We start from the raw sequence: 22167 nt of genomic DNA on the forward strand, positions 1-22167 counted from the left end.
GACACAATTTTTTCTTTTGATGGTAGAACTTACGAGAAATGCAAATTCATTGGTGCCAATGTGAATATTTCGGCCTTGGGGGTGTCAGTTAAAGACCAATGAGCCGAACCCACGTTTGATTGTTCCATATATTAGACTAAATATATTTCAAGGGTTTTTCCGTTCGGCGACATCACATGAATGCTATCACACTTGAGCATTGGGAATTTTGCAAACCGGGATATATTCGGAATTAAACACACGGAATCGAAACATATTCAACAACCATAAAACATTTTTAAGATTTCTATGTACGTATACAAATTAGATATATGTATATATAGTACACCAAAATGGTGGATTCTGACATTCGAACAAGCCCTCAGGGTCTCGTAAATCTCGTGGGAGTTTCACCGTTCCCAAGTGTAGGAGCAAAGTCTTCTTTCTCCCGACCTTTTTTCCGTCTCGAATTGAAGCACTATGTCCAGGGAAAAAAGTGGCGACGACATCCAAAGAATTGGATATGTTTTTCAACGAACGAGGCAAGGTGTGTTCGTGTATGTGAGTGTGTGTGTCTGTGCCCTGTTTGAGATGGCGTAGAAAAATACTCAAAAGTTCCAACTACTTTCCACCGACTTAAAAAACGGACACGTTCACAGTTCGGTGACCATGGTCTGCATTGTCTCCTTGGATCCAATGTAATTCTCCTGGATTTCCAAGTTCCTGGTGAAGACACACTCGAAACTGGCAAACTCCCGACGAAGGGTGATGGGCCACACGAAGAGTAATTTGACTCGTTTTTGAGCAATGACCCAAAAGTGACGGTCACAAGCGCAGTATAGCAGCAAATTGATGGAGGAGTTGATGGCCAAGAGCAAATGGGAGATGGTCGTGCTGTGTTCCAACCAGGCATGCCAAGTGTGAACTTGCTCACCCACGCTCAAAACCTGCAATGAAAACATTGTATAGTACTTGTGAGAATACTGTACCATTTCCCTAATCAACTCGCTTCCTGCTGAGCGGAACCACGGACTTCTAGAAATATGGACTGCGAACGAGTTTCCCGGCAAATCGGCCTGCTCTTGGTCATAGCCAGTCTGAGCCACTTTTCGAATTAAAGTAATAATATAAGAAACGTAGATTTCTTCAATTAACGGTAGGCCAATTTTTTTATCATTTACTTGTAAAGTGGATTGTTTCAAAGTTATGTTGTCAAAAGCTTATGTAGCTGACCAAGAGCAGGCCGAAAAATCAAATTTTATGTAGTGTTTCCTACATAACTTTGAACATGTCTCCTGAGTTCCCTAAGCATAGGTTTAGGCTCAAACTTGGCTGAGCTCATGTATTCAACAAGATCTTGTGGTCGTATGAAGTGCTTATTTGGAATAAGATGAGCGGTTTAGGAGATAGGATATATTTGCTTCCGTTTGCAGTCCATATCTCTAGAAGTCCGTGGCGGAACCAGCACATTTACTATTGAGGGGAAATCATCAGAGATTCGAATGTTCCAATGGATATGGGATGGATTTTTTATAGCCATACCCGTGCCTTAATTGAAATGGATGAAAATGTTTTCATTACAAAGATAGATGAAAAGTAATAAATGGGCCAAGCAAGTCACCAGAAAATGATAAGTGATTACCGTAAATACCAATTAGAGTGCTTGATGATGACATGACGTGGTCACTTGCATCGAGTTTGAAATGGAGAAAAATACACAAGTACGTTTCTTTGATTAAATAAAGCATTGAAACATTTGCAGCATCAGGATTTGTCGGCAAGCTAATTTGAGAAGTAGCTTACCGATTCATGTTTCTTTAATCTAACGAGGATGCTAAATTGTATGCATTCTGGTTTGAATATGAAGGCAAAAATATTCTTCAATTAAGCGACGATAAGTTAACATTTTAAGCCATTGAAAAGATTACTATTTGCAAGAGAACAAAAGAGAACAATTCTTTTTTTGAGCTGATTAAAATTTATCCCTATACAGGGAGACAAGCAATTGTTAGGACAAGCTCAAACCAAATATATTTTAAGGCTGTAGAAATCCGAAGTTGTCAGTCGACAAATACAGCAGGACCCAAAGCGTATCAATAATATGTTTGCTAAAGCCTTCACAAATGAATCAAATTCTTGAAATTAACGCACGATTATTTAAGGTTTTGACTTTAAATGAAGATTTTTGCCGTTCCGCTTTCGGACTTCAGTCTTCAAAGTTATTTGGGGGGGGGGGCTTAGTTACTCAAAATACTTTTCAACCAGTCTTTTGGGGGTTCATGTTTGGTGCCTGATTTGAATTTTGAAAATTGTATCTGTAACAAAGTATCGAGGAGCTCGACAAATGCAAAAATATGAAGAAAAATATTTCATTTATATGCTTCAAGCACTCCAATTAAGTTCGAAAGGGGTCAAAGTCCCACATATTATTGGTCACCTTGTCCTGATTCGGTGATTCAACCCATGATCTATCTGTATGAAAAGATCTAACTTAACTAACAGCTGCAATGATTGATGAATATTCTCATGTTTGATAATGACCATTGCAGAGAGATTATTTCTTGCTTTGCTTTTCTAAAATGTTCAAATCTACTGGGAGGATTTTATTTAGCGTCCCCTATATTCAATTACATTTATGCATAAAACAGTTATGATTAAGATGTTTTGTGTTAAGATAATGAAATATGTTCCGTTTGTTGTCTACAACTTCAATTTTTTTTTACCAAATAGATACCACAAGTATTTCGTCCTAATATGGACTCCGAAAGTAGACGTTCTTCGGTCATCGCCAATCTCAACTCGGATAAAAACGTACAAATCCATCATGAAGGACCTGAATGTAAACTGGCTCACCCAGAATGGTGTCCCAAACTTAGAGACTTTGGCCTTCTCAAATTCAATGAGAAGGGTTGTTCCAAGAAGGGGTGTAGCTTTTTTCCACCCATTTATGTGCATGAGATCTTTGAGGCACAAGGTATGCCTCAATTTCAAATGCACAGAGGCCCATCTCAGGGGCACTAGGAGGCAGAGACAGCAGTTGTCTCAACCTAATTGTCAAGTCTCTCAACAGACTTACCCCACCCCTTTACTCTCTCCCTCGCTATATCCCTCCCCTTGTTCCCCTCTCTCTCCTACACCCTCAACCTCAATTCCTTTAACCCAAGCCCCCCTCTGGTCGCCATGAGGGACCACGCATCTTTTAGATCGTATGCTCAGGTGGCGGCCAGAGTTCCTTATCCCACTAATACTCAACTTTTACCCTCTCCTCAAAGGTTCTCTTATCCTCCACCTAAGATTAGTTTTGTCCAAAAACAGGATTTTTTAAGGTTAGAGAGCCTAGTCAAAGATTTGATAGCTCTAGTCCATCGAAGGGCTATCTGCCCATAAAAGGGCTTTATTTGAATGTGCATTGTCTTATTTCCAAAAAAGATAGCACAAAGATCAAGGTTCTTGAGGAACTAGCTTTAGATAGGCAGGTCTCGTTCATTTCCATGACAGAAACCTGGCTTCGAACAAGAGTCTTAGATGAAGAGCTGGCCATGGTTGGTTTCAATTTAGTTCGATGTGATAGAGTACGCCCTGACAATCCCATTTTTCCGCATGGGGGCGTATGTCTATATGTTAGAAATGACCTGCACACTAGTCATGTAAAAATGTCTAATGGAGAAGTAGAGGTCTTAGTTTGTCATCTTCAAGGTCTTGATCTGTCCATTGCGACAATATATAGGCCCCCCTCTTGTTCAGTAAGCTCGTTCTTGTCAGCTCTCAAATTCATAGGAAATGAGTTGGACCAGTCAGTTTGCTCAAAGGTTTTCTTTGTAGGGGACTTCAATTTTCCGGCTAGCGTTGTAGAGTGGGAGGCTAGTCCAGATGGGTATATTCCCATTTCGAAATCGACGTCTCAGTCGTTCGAAAAGCTGGAGGAATTTGCGATCTTGCGCAATCTCTCTCAGCATGTTGGTGTAGCCACCAGAGCGAATAGCGTTCTTGACTTGTTTTTTTCCAATGACCCTGATCTGATCCAGTATGTCCATGTGACACCTAGTAATCTGTCAGATCATCATGTTCTCGAGATAGGGTCGACCATTACTCAAAAGCCGGCGTGCTCTAGAGTAAGACCGGCCAAAAAGGTCGGTCTGGCTAAGTTCAAGTTCAAAGATGAACATTGGCCGTTGATTATAGAAAGGTTAGGGGAGCTTGATCTTATTTCAATGCTGAAAAAGGAATCGTCCATAGATGTAGCCTTAGACAAAATGATTCTAGTTTTTGAGGACGTCTGTTCCAGTCTAGCAATCTCTGAATGTGTTTCACAGGGCGGGGCACATTCTAAAATTCCGAAGTATAGGAAGAATTTGTTCAAAAAGAGTTGCAAACTAGCAAAAAGGCTCCAGAGCACTTTGAATCCAGTAGTTGTGGCTAGCCTTCAAAGAAAGTTGGATTTAATCCAAGGTAGAATTAAGGCCTCCATTGAGACAGATCAGTTGAACAAGGAAAGTAGAGTTGTTCAAGAGGCGAGGTCGAATCCAAAGGCGTTTTTCTCTTATGCAAACTCCAAGAGAAAAATGAAACACTCTGTTGGGCCTTTTGAGGTCAATGGGGAAGCCGTAGGCAAGGTAGAGGGTATGGCCAACATATTTAGAGATCAGTTCTCTAGGGTGTTTTCCACTCCAAAGAGTTTCTTGAGAGACTAGAGAGCCATGAATCAGTCGATGTAGTTTATCTCGACTTTACCAAGGCCTTTGACAAGGTAGATCATGGTCTTTTAGTTAACAGACTCCTTGAGATTGGGATCAAAGGCAAAGTTCTCAATTGGTTAAGAAGTTTCATTTCAGGTAGGAAGCAATGGTTTCCAAACGCTGCGGTCATTTTGAATGATTTTTTCTGGCAATAATGAACAGGCTTTGATCTTCAAACTATATTAGCCTAAAAATACTGTCTGCCCATTGCATTTGGTGTACATTCTTATTTTGTAGGGGACCTTAAATAGTGTCATCCCTGTAAAATGTGATTTTCTCCACGTAATTATTGTTTGCTTTGACGCCTAACATTTAGCATATAGAACAAAACGTTTGTATACTCTTTGAATACAAAGCCTTGAAGTCTACATTGGAACATAAGAGTCCCTCCGATTGGACCTCGTTCCACCAAAGTGTGCTTGAACGTACTAGTGGTCCATTAAATGAGAACTTGTCAACCGCAAATAGGGTTAAGCTGACTTTAGCCCTCTTTTAATTGGATCATTTGTGTCAACAACATTAAAAAGCATTCTCTCGTTATGAAATGTACTTTCCAATCACTTCTTCCCCGCTTGAACCACTTTCAACGACACAATTATATTAGTATTCTATCAATATAACATGCCTTTACGCTAAGAAGGCTCAAAGCGATACGAGTTGTTGACCACATTCCATCCCTTCCTTGCATCCTTCCATCATCTCATTCGTTATTGGAACATAGCGTGGGACTGGTTCTCCGTTGTTGTTCCTCGAGTGTCATTCAACCTCGTTCTTCAGCCAAATCAATTAGGAAAGACAAATAATGTCCAATCGAGGGTATGTGCAAGCCTCATTCGGACATTCGAGAGGAATCCAGCCGTTACCAAGCGCTCAAAAACATTTTCATGTGGGTCCGGTTATCTTTTAAACATTCATTTTTAAAAGATGTCATAAATTGTTTACAGAAAATAGCGTGCTTTTTTTAAGGATGATATTAGAATGAAGGTCAATGGTTCAAGCCAAGAAATGGTGAATGTTTTATCAGGTTCGATGGCGCGAGCCATTGAATTGCTCAACTGCGCGCCCAACCTATAGCAAATATTTATGTTCCGGGATCGAGACGGTAAAAGTTGAATTAGGAACTGGATCTGGCTCCTTGAGTGAGATGGTCTTGGAAGCAGACGAATGAAACACCTTCCCAATTGGAATTTAGGTCTGAGATGGACGGAGAAAAAACAGCAGTGTCCGTGAGTCGGCGGTTGGCAATCAATTCTCGATGGCAGATCTAATATTCATGGAACATGGACCACTGAAAGGACCATTGAAGGCTATCGTAGGGTCCGCTATCAATAATGGAAGGAATCCAATGTTCCCCATGGAACAAAAGATTCTGATTGCCTTGAGACATGTGAAACTAATGACGATAGGAGGTTCCAAAGCTCTTTTGACCACCAAGTCTCTGACCTCACTCAAAAGATAAAAAAAGGGCACTGCAGTAGGTGTAGCTAAGCGACTCACTGAACAAAGCCTTTCCACCAATTGGGTTCACCCACCCTCCGATCATTTGGAAATCCTATCTCGGGGTATCCAGTGCAAATGACATTCATTACATAGGTTCGGTGGTTCAACGAGTTATTGGAAATTGGAATCGCTGCCCACGAGTTTCTCGGACCGCAAATGGTGATCGAGAGCCCATTAAGGGCCCACCAGATTTGGGAGGCAAAAGATTCATTCATGCATGGCTATGAAGACGCCGTATCACGAATGTCGGGGGAAGCATAGTACCTGAATGACTTGATATCCATTGACGACCAGTTTGACACTATGACAGGCGAGGAAGAGAAAGACAATGGCCATCAATGAGGCCGTCGCGCGGACCGTTTTTCGCTGTTCCCGACCCAAGCGAATGGAAACTCGACGAAAAATCTCGAGCTTCCTCGAGATGAGTACGTTCAGGACTGTCAAGGCCATGAATGGAGTGAGACTGGTCAAGATGAAGGCTCCAACCTGCTTGTAATAGATGAAATAGCTCAGTGGGAACAGCTGAGAATGATCCAAGTGTGGCACATCGACCTGGAAGAGGTGAAACCAAATTAATGGAGGAGCACTAACCTGATTAATGTATTCACGATCACTCTTTGCCATTAACCTAATTCAGTCAAACGGAGGTTGCATTTCGGTGGGAAGAGTTCACACTAACCAATCCAAGATAGCTTTAAAGCATGCCATTTCTAAAATATGCTCCCGTGTTATTGCTGAAGGTCCGACCGATTAAAAGTTCTCGTCTGGGGCAATTGATTTCTAATTATTTTTGATAAGGACTCAAAAGGAACGCAATTGAATTTAGATTTAAAGCAGCTTTCGTCAATTCTCGATATCGATTTGAACCTATATATCTATGCCTTTTTGGTGATGAAATACGTAAACTTGAAAATATCTACTAATCCCTTGTGAAGTCTGGTCAGTTCATTGTTTATTGAACATGGCACAGTAAAATACAATGTGTAAAAAAGAAATTACGCAACGAAAAAAAAAACCACATACAATATATGGGAAAGAAGAAGAAACAAAATTGAAACATTAAAGTTTGCGAACACAATTTGAGGGAGTTTACCAATGAAAATGTAAAATTTGGTTGAATTGCTGATTGTTTTTTTAATTTGCCGATTTTCACTCAAAAAACTCTATTTGACTTTTAACGTCTGAAGAGAAGCATTTGAAGCGTTTTAAGCTCACATTTTTCAAAAATCGAGCATTGCAGAATGCATCGGAATTCTTACACGTACATATGACAGATCAAAAGTAATGTAACCAAAAATAAATTGACACTTAAACTTGACCCTTCAAGTCCCTTCATTATCAAAGCCCCAATATTAAATTGGGAAATTCACCCATTTAATATTATGTGTCCACTCAGGTTTCATGAAACAATAGTACAAGTTCACAGTAATCAAATATTCACCGTTCATTCATTTATTTATTTTATTTTATTTGTTCAACAAAGCCCGCTCTAGCTTGGTGAGAGGGATGAATGACCAAATACGGTGAGAATATCAGGAAAACCGCTCCAATTCATTCATTCACAACCGTTTTTGGTTCGGATATGAAACGCCATACCGTGCATGGAATAAATCCATCATGTAACATTCTGAACAAACAACAATATCCGCTACAGACTATGCAGTCGATCGTAGATGAGCGTTGATGAGGGTTGCAATCGGAGATTCCATTCTATCAAAAAGGAACCAAGGCTTTCACGAATATAAGCTATGAACTAATTGCACGTTTGTGAATTGTTTCCTTTACGTGTCTTGTCTTGAAGCGCACGACATTTTGAGCGATATTGATTATTTCTAACATTGTTTAAGTTAAACGCAAATTACTTAAAATCTAAACCTGAGCCTTAATCGCATCAAGGTGTTATTTTTCTCTCTTTTTGAATCTACCTAGAGGGAACTACGACTTCAGAAGATATGCTTCCTAGAGCATGTAAATGAGGGTTTTATGGCTTTTATGAGTTATGTATCAAAGAGCCAGCCTTGCCAGCCTTGCAAGAAATATTTTATGCCTTTTTTTGTTCAAAAAATAAAGAAACCCAATGGATAACTTATTTACTGCAGCTTTGTGCCTAACATTTAAAAGAAAAACACAACCAAGGGGGCTAAAAATGGCCTTTTCCATTAGCTTTTTTTGCATTTTCACACCTCTTTTCGTATTTTTCTAATTTTAAAAGAATTAATTCGGCCACATTGAAGATCCATCAACAAAGATTGATGGGAATGGCTTGGAAGGTCTCCGATATAATTTCTTCCGAGAGGTAGTCAAATCAAATTGCAAATAAATTCAAGGGAACAGAGTATGGGATTATAAAAATTCCTAGACTGGGTCATGTACATACATTATGCTGGGGTTAATGTGCTTGTGAAAGCTAGCCCGGCTAAAATTTGAAAATGAAAATGATCTTTATTGACAGCAACATTGCACCAAAATTTGCAGATAAATTAGCCAAAATATACTCATTGACAAAGTTGAGGGGCCTGTAAAGACTATTTCCGCTTGCATATGTAACAATAAGCAAATGGAAAGGTTTTATCATAAAAAATGAATGAAATCATTGCAAAAAAATAATCGAAAGATATGCAAAGGGAGGAACAGTTTTTTCTTAAAACTTCCAACGTAAGAATGACAAAAAGGAGCAGTTTTGATCTTGATTTTGCTTCCAGATGAATATCTTGGACACTATTTGTCATTTGATTTTTAGTCAACTCGAGGTTAGCTATGATCTTATTATGGTTTGAAGTCCGTTGTTATCGTGCTTAAACCTAAAGTTTACTTCCCAAACAAGTCTTTTTTCATATATTCATTGTTATTATCTGCGAACTTTAAGATAGGTTCAATGTCATAACAAGAAGGAAGGTTCACAAATAAGTCAGATTTCTTTGTCAAAATAGTGTTAGAGTTTTATCAGTGCACACAAGAGGGAAAATTCATGTTGCCATGTCCAGCTTCTATGATATTTTTTATATGTTCATGACCATTAGTGTCCACAACATATGAAAAAATGAATCTCAAACATCCAAAACTTCCGCAAATTTGAAAAGATGTAACAAAGATTATCACGAATTGCGAAAAATTCAAAATTTCCGCCTTACGTATCAAAACTTCTGTACATAATGGGCTGCAGCCTGATATTATATTTGTTATGAAAATTGCAAAAAAATGTGGGAAAATCTGGCACATGCAAGTTCTTTTCGCAGTATTTGCAACTTGCACATTTTGGCCTTAATGACAGTTGGCAAAATAAAATTGCTGAGTTTGAAGTTTTGAACACTATTGGGCTTTCTCGTTCAGTTCTATGTAGATATGCTTTTGGGATTGGTCTAACATGAGTCTCTTATGCAACCGCTACCATGAACAAACAACTTGGTTGTCAGACAGAATTAAGCATATGGCAGCTTTCTCTACCTCCATGATCCACAGGACCAGGTTATCTAAATCATTGCTTGATTTTGGTACGCATCATCACCAATAAAGTTAATCTAATTACTATACTTTGACCTCATTATTGATCCAGCTAATGGATGGATTCACGTAACTTTGTTAAAGTAACTCACTTGGAAAACATCATGATCAACCACGGGGTTGCCCGTATTGTTGATTCGTTTAAGCGTTGTTTCCTTGTGAAAGGCAATTTCCGTGTCAAAGAAACGAGGAACGTTGTAACCAACGCTCACACATATGATCAAGGACAGGACTCCAATCAATGGATATTGGCCCAATTGACCTCGCCGCGATTGGTTATTTGGGATCTTCATGGCGCCCAATCTCTCCACAGCCAAAGCTACGGTCGTGTAACTCGAACCTGAAACCATTACAAGCATTGATGAAATGGCTAATTAATTGATGATGGTGGCTCATTAGACAGAACTGATTAGCTGATCATCAGACATCATTCACGAAGTGAAAGGTTGGTTTTTGAAGCTGACGCTATGACCTTGGCTATTGAAATGGAGATCCTAATGGTCACAGTTGGTTTTCTACGGGCATGTGTAACACATTCAAAGTGCTTAAGGTAGAGCTAATGTATCCCTGGGGACTTGCACATAGTATACTCTAAGGATTGTAGTAAGATTTTTGAATCAAGTTTGGCCTAATTCCCAGAGCATTTTTAGCCATAGTGAGTAGGTACTGTACAACAGGTTTTGAACCAGATATTGGATGGGGTAATTGTCCCAACAATAATACATAATTATCTCACATGCTCATCTGTCTCAAAATCTGAATTGTTTACTCATCACTTGGTCATTGTTTCTCTTATTGTAATTTTACGGTCACGAACACGTTCTAGTGCATAAGCTTGATTACGGCGAAGGATCAAGGCTGACTTGCCCCATTCAAGGTTACGTCAACATTGTAAGGAAGAAACCAAGTGAACCTAATTCTCAATGACAAACCCAATGTTCATTAAAGGGTCGGCCCGGCCAGTCGCAATTAATCTGGAGGTCTGTACAATTGTCGCTGGTCGGCAAAAGTCGGACTCGTACGAGTCCTCTGATTTTTTGACTTTTTGCCAGACTTGCCGAGTCCGGACTCGAGTCTTTTACTAACCAAAAGTTCTACCAAAAAGACTCGTCTTGCAAATTTCTAGGAAAAAATGATTTTTCTTGACGAGTCCGGACAAGAGCCCTTTCTAAAAGACTCGAGTCGGGCCAATTTCTCCAAAATCGAGTAAAAGTCTCGAGTGCACTCGGACTCGAGTCCAGATTCGCCCCAGCACTACTGGATACTCCGGTCTACGTTACCATGGATCCGTTTTCACCCTTCTTCCTCTGGCCCAGGCTTGTAGTGTTTATCGACTTCAATTATTCAACCGCTTTTGAAACAAGATGATTAATTTTGCAAATCTACGAGTATGAAATTGTTTTCTTTCTTTCGCTTTTTTTCAAGTTAAAACAGCCTTGGCTCACTTTCAACCAGTCCTTCTGGTAACCACTGACACCGGAAATATTTGGAACATGATATAATTTCAATTCACTCGTTATTTTCATTCTAATCTGATAGCAAGTCTATTAAATTTGAACGTCCACTTTGTATTGCCTGTTAAGCTCAAAATAAACTTGGACAAATGGAAACTTCAATCGTAGAAAAGCAAATGAGTTCAAAGGAAGTCTTCCAATTAGTGCGCAAAAGATCATGACTCTTCCCACTAATTTTAGATCTATGACAATTGAATCCGCCTGGCTTGGATACCTGAAGTAGAATTTCTAGTTGTTAGGTTAATTCCCATGTTCTAAATTTTCCAAAATGCTATGCAGGTACGTTTGGCAACGTCAAGCATGTCCAGGGTACTGTTGTCCATAGATGGACCATGAACCCCTGGAATATGGACATGGATGCTTGAATCAAAAAATATTGCGGTTTTCTTCATATGAAATTGGTCCCAAGTCCCTACACCTGCATATTTAAAATCTCACCTTGATCGAGGGACTGGATCAAAAATTATGCCGGAAGATCACTACTTAACTCTTCACAGAATGAATAGGCTAGCCCTCCTCTAGCAATTGATTACCAGACGAGGGTCAAATCATTCTTTCTGTTACATTTTATGTTCCATGTTTGACAGGACATAGATTTCGACCCAGTCATTAGATTGAGCTGAAATTTAAGATACGTAATTGTAACGATCTGATCTCACTTGAAGGAAAATGCAATGCATTCACTCGCTTTCTAAATGTTAATTCTAGACCCCACCATCCCCGTCCATATTGTAGTGGTTCACAAAAGGTCCCAAGGTCCAACATGTTTCCACTATGATAATTGAATAAGAGTAGCTTCAAGGAGGCGCAAGGTCTTTTCTCACAATTGAATAAGTATCCTTGATGGCCTCCATATATATAGGAGACTAAAAACTGACAATCCAAGATGGACGCAATTGTTTTGGATAAATGAAAGAGTAGGAATGAAATAAAACGCAATTTTGATGAATAATGCCACATTAGATAATGATGAATGTCATCACGCAATCTGTATTTAACTGTAATATGTTAAGATTAATCGCCAAGAAGTCTCCTCTCCCCAAACTGGTCAAAGATTTTCTATGTGAAGAAACTTATTATCATGCATAACAATCAAATAAAAAGCATTTCTTAAAACAAACTTAACCCTAAAGCTTATGAGAGTCAAATGAAAAGACGAGGGTTTGGTCTTTCAATTTGCTTGGTGGAAGTGACAGAACTTATGTCGCAATTCTGCTCCAAGAAAAAGGATACATTGATACTTGTATGTAGGTAAAAGATTTTATGTGGAAAACCCGAAAAGTCAAAGAAACAGATCTGGAAGTGACATTTTTTTGCTTTGAACACTTTCAATCAAGTGAGTGTAAAGCTTGTTAATGGGAGGAGCAATTACATGGATATTCCAAGGTACATATTTCTTTCAGTGCAGGCATTTGTAATTATAGCGTTGAATGTATGCAGTGTTAATGAACATTTGTCTATGTTTTCGGGTTTCGAGGATTTTGGGTGGTGCAGGATTCCTAACAACTTATTTACATGTTTGTTGGCTGTCTTTGCAGGAAAATCGTTCCACGTATTATTGGAGAGGATCGATTTTGAACTGAAACGATTTTCAAGCTTGTCAGATGACCTTTTCATAGCCACTTGAAGGGTTGCTAACGAGATGTTTTTCTACTCCAAAGGTCGCTTTTAGGCAATATAAGCCATAAGAGGGACTTTTTTTGATTTCGCATTGAAAAATGTAAAGATGTTAATAGTGGGGTTGCATGCAAGCTCGGTTTAGAATTATGGTTCAATGAGTAGCTAATTTGTGATATTTATTCAAACACGAATCGATTGCTTTCATTGGACTTTGAACATCGTCTCTAACCCGAAAAGTGAGGTAATTCACCCAAAACCTCAGGGGTTCGCAAATTGCCACTTTATTGCCCAATAAATTGAACAGCAACTAACCAAGAAAAATTCCACATCTCCAAAGGCTTCTCTTTCCTAGTTCGAAGCATATAAAGCCAGCCTTTTTTTGTTCCAAATAAGCCGAAAAGGTGGCCTTTAAGCCATGACCCAGAAGTGAGATTGACGAAGCGAGGGATTTTCCCTCATAAATCTCCCGGCAATGAAGGCCATCTGTAGTACGTACAAGAACCTCATACGAGTTCGCTATGAAGTCTCGCTTTCCACTTGTACCTCTCTTCAAATCAAATTTATGCGACTCCCATGCAAGCAATTACTCTGAGACTTCATTGATGGCACCTTTAGTACTTTCCAAGATCAAGGCCAGCGGTGCCTGGATCCTTTTCTGAAATGCCTCTAGACTTACCGGTGAGGAAGATATGAAGCAGAGGGATCATAATACGAGAATATTTGAAGTAGGACACTTCGTTGGCGGCGAAAGAGAAGCCAAATCCAGTGAAAACAAAGGCTGGAACATTCGTAATGAGATATCCCATGTCGCACGCGGCTTGAAACTGGAGGAGCCTTGAAAAGTTCTGGATAAGGTTCAGCTCCGAGTCTCGAATCACAAAGATAGCGAACACATTGGCACACAATCCAAAGAACACGATGAAGGACAGGGTCCAGCCTTCACCATAATACTTGACGTCATCAAAAATGGCAATCATTGTCACGCCTTGGGACATCTTTGGCCGAGGGTTGGGCCAGTGGTAATGGGTAAAGGGGTTCTCGTCAGTCCCGCGTTTTGAGATCTTTCCTAGAACAAGAAAAAGGCAGTGAACTGAATTACTTGCACTTTATCCCGAATGAAACTTCAAAGTCTTGAGATGGAACGGAAATGGGATCTTACGTTTTCTCTGGGGATTGTTGGTTGAAATGTTGTTTTTCCATACAGAAATAGGTATTCTTTGCTCAGGCCTTCGGAAGTTTCCTCTCGCTCAAATTATAATTGCTCACCATTTTGACTAACAGAGCGTGTAATCTCATTTCAGGGGTCCGACCTTCAATGGCCGAGACTGAACTCTTGGAAAAAAGTTGGACCAAAGCGCGAGATTTCCCAATGGAGAAATTTTACGAGCCACAATTGGATTAGTTGGTCCACATGGATAAAAAAAATTGCGGACAACCGCAGAGCTCGAGGCCTATGAAATATTTCTATGCAAAATAACACTTGATTTCTATAACCTGCCCTGGAAATTGAGAGAAAAAATGGAAATCCTCAAATCTGAATTCCGCTCATGGACTTTGTGACGCTGTTCTTCAAGGAACAAAATGGAACTATGCAAAATAAGAGGAAACTTTGCGGGAATGTAGCTAAAGCAAACTTGTATTAAATAGGAAGCTCTTGTTTGCTACTTTATTGTTCGTTAAGTCGTTCAGTTTGTTAGTTCAGTGGCATCTTGAGATAAATAGTTCTAGAATTGAACCTCGTTAAATTGTATTACGCAATGTTTGGAGTTGTGGCCAAAGTTTTGCTCGTAATTTAATGGGGTTCTCAACATTTGAGACATTCATCTTCTTTGTAAGAAAAGAGTTCGAAGTGGATGGATAATTGAAAGGTAAGCATAGTTTGGCTTCACATACAGGGTTGTTCCGATTGATTGATAATCCTTATAATCTGAACGCAATCAACGAATATGGTTTTGTTAACAGTATTGTGGCTACATCCTAACAAATTTTTTTGCAAATTTTTTTAATCGTTAATGAAACCATGATCCTCACTCAGAGAAAACACTCACGCCTAAAGCATGACTATTTTACGGTGAAAAATCATTCCTTTTCTAAAAGCCCAGTGGATGGGCCTACATTGAAGGAACATTGTTGATTGCAAAACAAATAAATCTAAATTCTTTTACGGTAGTTTTGAAAAAAACATATTCCATTGATGTATAAAATGAACTATTTTTACCTTCATAATTAGTGCAAACATATTATTAGACCATCCGTTTTTTTTGTTTCCCCTAGTTCGATCTCCGGCTAACAATATGTATTCTTCTTTGTGGTATTTAATTACAGCAGATGTTCCTACATTGACAATTTAATTGGGTGAACGTATTGTCATTCTACCTATGATGGGATATCCCCTTCAATCTGAACGAAATAAGGGGGTCACTAATTTTCGACAACCCTGTATATTCCTCCAACTTTCCAAAAGAGCCTATTGTTCAGCTGAAAGGAAGAAAAATGAGCGGCTTCCGTTTCCTTAAAGTTACTACTCCTGATTACGTTATTTGCGTTAAACCGAGAAGGTACAATACATCAGTGAATGAACTTCAGAAGAACTGAAAAGCAAACTAATCCGAACCATTGTTGCTAGCAAGCCTTACTCACCCAAGTGAAATAGAGATCTTTTTCCCTAGAGCTTTTGTTAGTCTTGACATTACTACTCAGCCGATGGCTTCACAATCACTCATACATATCTGAATGTTTTAGCGTTAAAACACAGCGGTTGCAGCACTTGCTACTAAAGAAGGTGTCTAATGTAAGTAAGTAATGGATTTCATAGAAATGGAACTAGTCCAAATATTAGAGAAAAGATATATGACTAGAGTTTTCTTTTGTCTCTTAGTTGTGCAGTCTTGAAGTGGAGAAGGATCATTTGTTTTAAATACAGAACCTTCACATTTGATTTGACACCTTGAGTGGCGGGTTGATGTTTTTGTCAGCTCCTTTGCTTCTTTTTGAAACAATTTCTTGCGTTAGAGTTATTTGCGACAGATAGAAGATTTCGACTACGAAGTGAACTTACTCCAGAAGACAGCTCTGAATTGAAAAATATGCACCAAAACGCGCAATTTATTGAAACTGCTATTAATTGCCTGCCAACTAAATCTTTGGGCTTCAAGTTTAAATTCTTCAAATCAACGCAATTGATTGTCTCTTGTAGTTTTGGCTCGTACTGCATCGATATAACAATAAAAGTCGAGTGAATATGTTTTACGTACATTTCGCAGAAATGTGGCAGGTAGGCAATTGAAGCTTTTTTTCAGGTCCCTTTTTCTATTACAAGTTAAAAGATTCATGATTTAGGCCATGGTAGTGCTAAAATAGCCGCAAAGTCACAAAGGTCCATGGAATCTGGTGAGCTTTTACCCTTTAAGGTCTCTGTCAACCTTAGTTTTGAACTGGACTTGAACCGTTGCCGAAAAAATAATAAAGCGTCACCGTTACTCATACCATTACTAATGCAAAAACGATGGCCTAAAACTGAAAAAAAAGTTTTATACGATTTTTTACCATTAAGTTAATATGACATGAAACAAATGACGAATATACGTGGGTACAAGGGTACGAGAATATCAGGGCTCAAGCATTAGGGATTAATTGGGTTTAGTTTTTATTAAACATTTTGGCAAGCATTTCTTCATCTTTCTTTTCATGGGTATAAAATGTTAACTTGAGGCAGATATTCCACTGGTTAGACGAGAGAAAAATCAGGGTTACATTTTGAGGTTATCTAACGGGTTTTCGTCATGCAACTAGTGATGTCATGCGTCACAGATAACGTAAATTGATAACCCTAGTCGCAGCCTCGCAGCCTGTCGTGATTATCTATTATCAGTAGCAAATGCATCACACCACTTGAGAACCCTTTAAACGTTTTTTTCATTCCCTTTTTAAGAAAGTAGTGGTAACGGGAGAGCTAAAAACCTCTTCCTTTACCAATACCATTACTTTTGCAGAATCTAACGCGTTACCGATATCGTTACTCAAAAAATAACTAACTCCCTCTGTACACTCGCATGTCTAATTCAAAAATATGAGTGAAGGTAAAAAATCACCATGTTTAATGCATCAAGGCCACTGATCAAAAGAATAAAAAAATGAAATAGATGAACTCCTCCATTTCTTGGCCACACTGAACATTAATAACTATCAATTTCTTAGATAAAAGTGCTGGTTTTAGCTTTTCAAATGGGTCGCAAAGAACTCTTTTAAACTGTAGATGGCGATAACTTCTCAAATTTCTGACACCAACTTGAATACGCCTATTGACATTGGTCAGCTGAGAATTGTTAACTTTGTTGTTAAATGTCAGAATTGGGCAAGCCACGCCCAACAACTCAATCTTTCAAGGCCTGTCTGATGCTGTTAATGTAAAAAAACCTCAACAATCTCCTGGGAAATGTTGCAAGTTTTATCAAACTTCAAAAGTTGAATAGGATAACATGGCGGCCAACTGCCTCTTACCCATATATGACGTCATGGGCCGTAAGTAGTAGGTCTGGAAATTACCAATAAGTTACTTCATACGGTGTATCCGGCAGCTTAGAAACTCGCTAACAATGGTAGTCGTACTTTCAATTGGGCTTGATGATCCACTGACAAGCTACATTCAAGCCAATTCTATGGTCGTTCGAACGACTTGACCATTTTTCCATATTATGTCCTCCCTAGTTGTCAATCACATTTCAATTGCTTTCAACTCCATCTCCGTAGAAGCTTAGCCCTCAAATGTGCAATTCACATGTCAAAGCACTTTTCTCAAAAGACCCCAAGGATGCAAGTGTTATTTCATTTAAATCCTATGACAAATCGGGAGGAAAGTTAGACTCGAGGCCCAAGAGTCAAACTTGGTGAGAACAAAATTGAATGCAGAGCCCTCTTGTCAAAGAATAATGGGCCTCTCACTCTGACACACAACTCCATTGAAGGCCAGAAGCAAAGCACGTCCCACTTTGCAGAACTCTATACTCTATGGATCTAACTTTCTCTTGGGATTTGCGTCCCGTTTCCAAAGAATGGCGAGCTTATCCCAACATTGACGAAATGGCATTCAAGCTTGTAATAAGAACTCGCCAAAGAAAAGTGCTCCCAGCACCTTCGAGCTTATTAAGTATGAGGATAGCTCCAAATGATGCATAAGCATGCAATGTTGTGGCGTTTTGGGCTCAGTGTCAATAACTTGATATTAGCCCAGCTTCAAACTAAGTGGACAAGGAGCATTGACTCCGTTGAATGCCGGTTTTGGTTAAGATATTCTGGGCCACAAGGAGATTAATTAGCTATTACGAATATGTCATGTGAGCGAGTATCATTTGGCAAGAGCTCCTCTTTTGGCCAAGCTTTTACCCTAATTGGCTAGAGACATGGAATACTTGAACCTCGAAGTGTCTACCTGCAAGAAGCATATTCCACTTGGCTGACACCACATTAGCGATCAATGTTGGCGAAGACCTTTGTGTACTATAGCGAGTTAGAAGGAATCGAACAATACGATTTGTGAGCAGATCAAAGGTTATTTGTCAGGCCAAAATAAAGGTCCCAATCTACGCAAGGTTGTGCTTATAGCGCATATTTGGCAAAACGAGCACTTTTGGAAACAGGGAACCTGATGGGAACAAGTTTATACCATTTTACTATTTCATCTGTCCTTGTATATTACTCCCATTTTACGGGTTAATATTGTGACCACGAGTCGTAATAAAGATATATTATTATTAAAATCGAATGACAACATAAACGCATTCCTGACCCAAACTGAAATTCATGGTCACAATATCATGTTAAAGGGTGTTTCAAAAGTAATGGAATACCAGCAGTTCAATGAAAATAATTTGATTTGCATTCACCTAATCATGAAGTCGTTTCGCATTTATGTCCATAACATCTTTAAATGCCTTTAGATATCGAGGAAATCACATTTTTTGCATACTCGGATTAACCTTAGACTGTACCATTTTAAAGTAGTTTTCAAGAGATTCGAAATTTGCAGCAATACGCTTTCTACGCTACGCGAATTATGGTTTACATTCCGCACTTCAGAGGGCGCTTTGTGAGTTAGCCTCTAACAAAAGTAGGGCCGATTGGGCCGATTCCTCTTTATTGAATTAAAATGCGTTTTTGTGTTTTTTTTTAGCAAATTCTATTAAAATTTTATTCAAAATTTGTGACCCAGGTCATATAATATCCGGAAAACAAATTGCGCTTATGGCATGTGACGAGTGGTTTGTTAACCATTCTACCGGGTCTCTTCCCCATTTCGTTATGGCTGTCTAACGTCAGAAATAAGGGGCCCTATGAAAAGCTTTTGGACTGTTTGATTGATGAAATCCAGTTGAATTTATTTCGGTGAAAAATTCTGGCGGATGGCTAAGCTCCACACCTTTGTTCCCGTAGCTTGTTAGACTTCATTTGAAACATCGTTGAGCCTCCGGAGAATGGTGAGTAGGAGCTATATCCTGCCAATCGATTCTTTTAAATTTTAATGTTGACATTTATTCCTTTAGAAAGAGCTATTCCATAATTGTTAATTTTCAAGCACATTATGTTAATAAGTATATGCGCCAACAATAACCTTTTGACGTATTACATCATTGAACGCTGAAAATTGGAGATGGTCCATTACTTTCGCAACACCCTGCATCCATCCGATCGGGATCAAAATTGGCGAAGGCATTCTCATAGTTTCAAATGAAGGAGCCAGAATTTAGTTGATTAGGTGAAAATTGACGAATTCGACCAGATCCGTCAACTGTCTTTGTCCAGCGATGACGCCGTTCTCAGCTAACGTTAGTTTCAAGTGTAGAGCCAAGACTTTCCGGAAGCCATATAGTTCGAAAACGGGGAAATTTAGCCAATGCAATCTTCATATCCGCTCAGCTTTTTTAAGGTTCATAACGCCTCATTAAGTCCACTTTCAGTTGCTAGAATTGACAAGTCTGGTCAGCAAGGGAATACGAACCAATGGTCAGTCATGAAATGTGCATTTTTTAAAGTCAGAATAGAGGTTGGCGTTTTGGCGAGGAGCCATCGATCAAGTTCTGGCCATTCAAGGGCTTACTGCTAACTAATTCGATCATAAGTATTTTCGAACATTAGGAAAAAAAGAAAAGATGGATGTCATTAGAAACGTTTGTGACCATCGTGATCTTGAATGACCACCCAACTCGGCTCTGGCAAATCATACCATTTTTGAGGCCAATTTGTTATACACTCCTAGCGAGTTGGTAACTATTTAGCAGGCAAAATCCTTTTTGAAAATGCATCAAATTTCAAAAGAATGAAATGGTCTAAAGCCCCGTAATATTTCATGATTGAAATCGTGAAAGCGTGATCGCGCCTAACCCTGTATGAACTGCGAGAACGCTCAATGGAATCTGCTCTATGAATTCGGCATGCAGTACCAGATCATAACAGCATCTCAATTCCCGAAAGTTCCATTAGCTTCTCAACTTGGTTTCCATGAATATAAAAGGCTGCTGTTTTGGCTGGCGTAATCGTGAGTTTGTTTGGAGCGTGGTTTGTAACTTTCACCTTCTTTCTCCGACGTTTGTCGCATTTAGTCTCCTCTAAGGTCAAAAGCGCTCAGCTTGCTGCAGAGTTTTTTAAGATGAAATGCAGATTCTTGTATCTGGTTGATAGTTCTTATCTGACTTGGCAGAATGATATTGCGTTATACATTGCAATATAAATCTTGATTTTTATTCTATGTACACAAAAACATTCATATTTATTGTGCCGTTAAGAAAGTCTCACAATCAAACAACTCAAATCGAGGCTCATGTTCTTGTACTCATGTCATTCGTTTGGAAGAGCAATTATTACCTTAATTGGAACCCGAAGGTCCAATTTGTATTCGGGTCCTGGGAGACCTTGATGATTGTCCTCATCAAATCTGTGCGCCAATGCTCATATCTCCCCGTAGGAATCAATAGAAACATGATTTTTAGACGTAATAACCTGCCCGAGACGGGAATTTATTGGTGCGTGTTCCAATCGTTTCCACACTGCCAACCTGAGCATATTAAATCGATTCAGTCTGGTAGCAACTCAAAAGGCCTCTTGAAATTCTTCGACCCCGTTCAAAGGCCCCAAACAACTGTTTATCCGTCTTCATATGTTCTTGCCCAACGTGGTTTCATTATTGAAGAAACGAGTCCTCCGCTTCTTTCCTTTAACAATAAAATGCCTAATGGATGAAACCAAATGAGTGCTCCAACTCTAAGAGTCTTTGAGGCTAATGCACACCCAATGCATTTCCTTCTTGCCCAAGTAAGTCTTAATTGTTCCAACTTTCTTCCTCTGAAGTTTTCCCTCTCTGATGCAATATGCCTCTATAAGGAACTCTTAGGATATTTAGTTTACTCACTTTGTCGGCCCGAGATAATGTTTTTCCCAAAGCACACACTCACATTGATTTAATTCACTGGCAAACTCGGGTCCGTGTGAACGGTTGCCTCAACTCAAAGGCTGCGCTGTAAAGACTGTATGAAGGCCATGAACGCTTGGATTCCTGTTGTCTGTCCTCTTAAGAGATGGTTGCGCTCTTCAGCGGTTTTCTCGAGACTGTCTTGCTGTCAGACATGGAACACAATCCTTAGAGAGGAAGGAAAGAGGAACAGGAAAGGAAGCGAGGTTGGACGCAGGACTTGTTCCATTTGGGTTCCAAGTGACAACTCGCTGGAACTCATGGCATGATTTATCGTGGATCCGTGGGAAATCAGTTATTCTTTGGAGGTTCTAATGGAAGTAGATTACCTTGTTGATCTGTCAACAAAGTGAATGGATCCCAAGAATGCATATTAAATTAGATTTGGAAGTTCAGTATAGAGTATTGAATTTTGGAACCATGGTCGAGCTTTTCTGTGAGGTTGTAGTAAAAGAAGCTGAAGAAAGTGTGTAGGCACACGTCTGTGGCCTTTGACCAATATTCTTATATGCTCAATATGCATGAATCGAACTGATGTGCCATACGTTTTGAGTCATTTCTCGTGATTTTTTGTCACGCATATGAATATTGTTACACGTGACAGAGTAGGATTAGGCCAACACCACCAAAAACAGCCAGTAGAGGCTGAGAGAATATGAAAAACTTAACCATCCACTTTGGTGTGAAAATCGAGCGAGTGATTACTTATAAAACACAAATTGGAAGTAGTTTTCTTCCAAGAATTTGGTTACGAAAATTGCCATAAAAGGAATTCTGATGGTATTTGAGTAAAACGCATGTCTGTAATTTGAATCCAAAACTTTTGGGCATAGCTAAAAAAAAACTGTTTCCGAAG

The 22167-nt window shown here is 39.2% G+C and overlaps 1 protein-coding gene across 2 annotated transcripts; it reads right to left on the minus strand.

Moving 5' to 3' along the window:
* Positions 1-114: 114 nt before the first annotated feature.
* On the minus strand, positions 115-21390 carry LOC131879777 (uncharacterized). Of its 2 annotated transcripts, XM_059226192.1 has the most exons (5): positions 21252-21390; positions 13527-13916; positions 9809-10056; positions 6480-6767; positions 115-926 (listed from the first exon to the last, which is right to left on the minus strand). In XM_059226192.1, exons 2-5 carry the CDS (start codon positions 13843-13845, stop codon positions 633-635), a joined length of 1149 nt encoding a protein of 382 aa, XP_059082175.1. In that variant the 5' UTR covers positions 13846-13916; positions 21252-21390; the 3' UTR covers positions 115-632. The 2 variants fall into 2 exon arrangements, with proteins under 2 accessions (XP_059082175.1, XP_059082174.1); XM_059226191.1 differs by lacking the exon at positions 21252-21390 and having other exon boundaries at positions 13527-14159.
* Positions 21391-22167: the final 777 nt, after the last annotated feature.

This window comes from Tigriopus californicus, chromosome 4 (assembly GCF_007210705.1).
Source record: "Tigriopus californicus strain San Diego chromosome 4, Tcal_SD_v2.1, whole genome shotgun sequence".
Taxonomy (NCBI): Eukaryota; Metazoa; Arthropoda; class Copepoda; order Harpacticoida; family Harpacticidae; genus Tigriopus; species Tigriopus californicus.

Coding starts and splice junctions, on each gene's coding strand:
- LOC131879777 (XM_059226192.1), bottom strand. CDS start 13,845: ATGTCCCAAGGCGTGACAATGATTGCCATTTTTGATGACGTCAAGTAT. Junction 10,057..13,526: donor GCTTCATATCTTCCTCACCG/GTAAGTCTAGAG, acceptor TAATGGTTTCAG/GTTCGAGTTACACGACCGTA. Junction 927..6,479: donor ATGGATATCAAGTCATTCAG/GTACTATGCTTC, acceptor TTTTCATTGCAG/GTTTTGAGCGTGGGTGAGCA.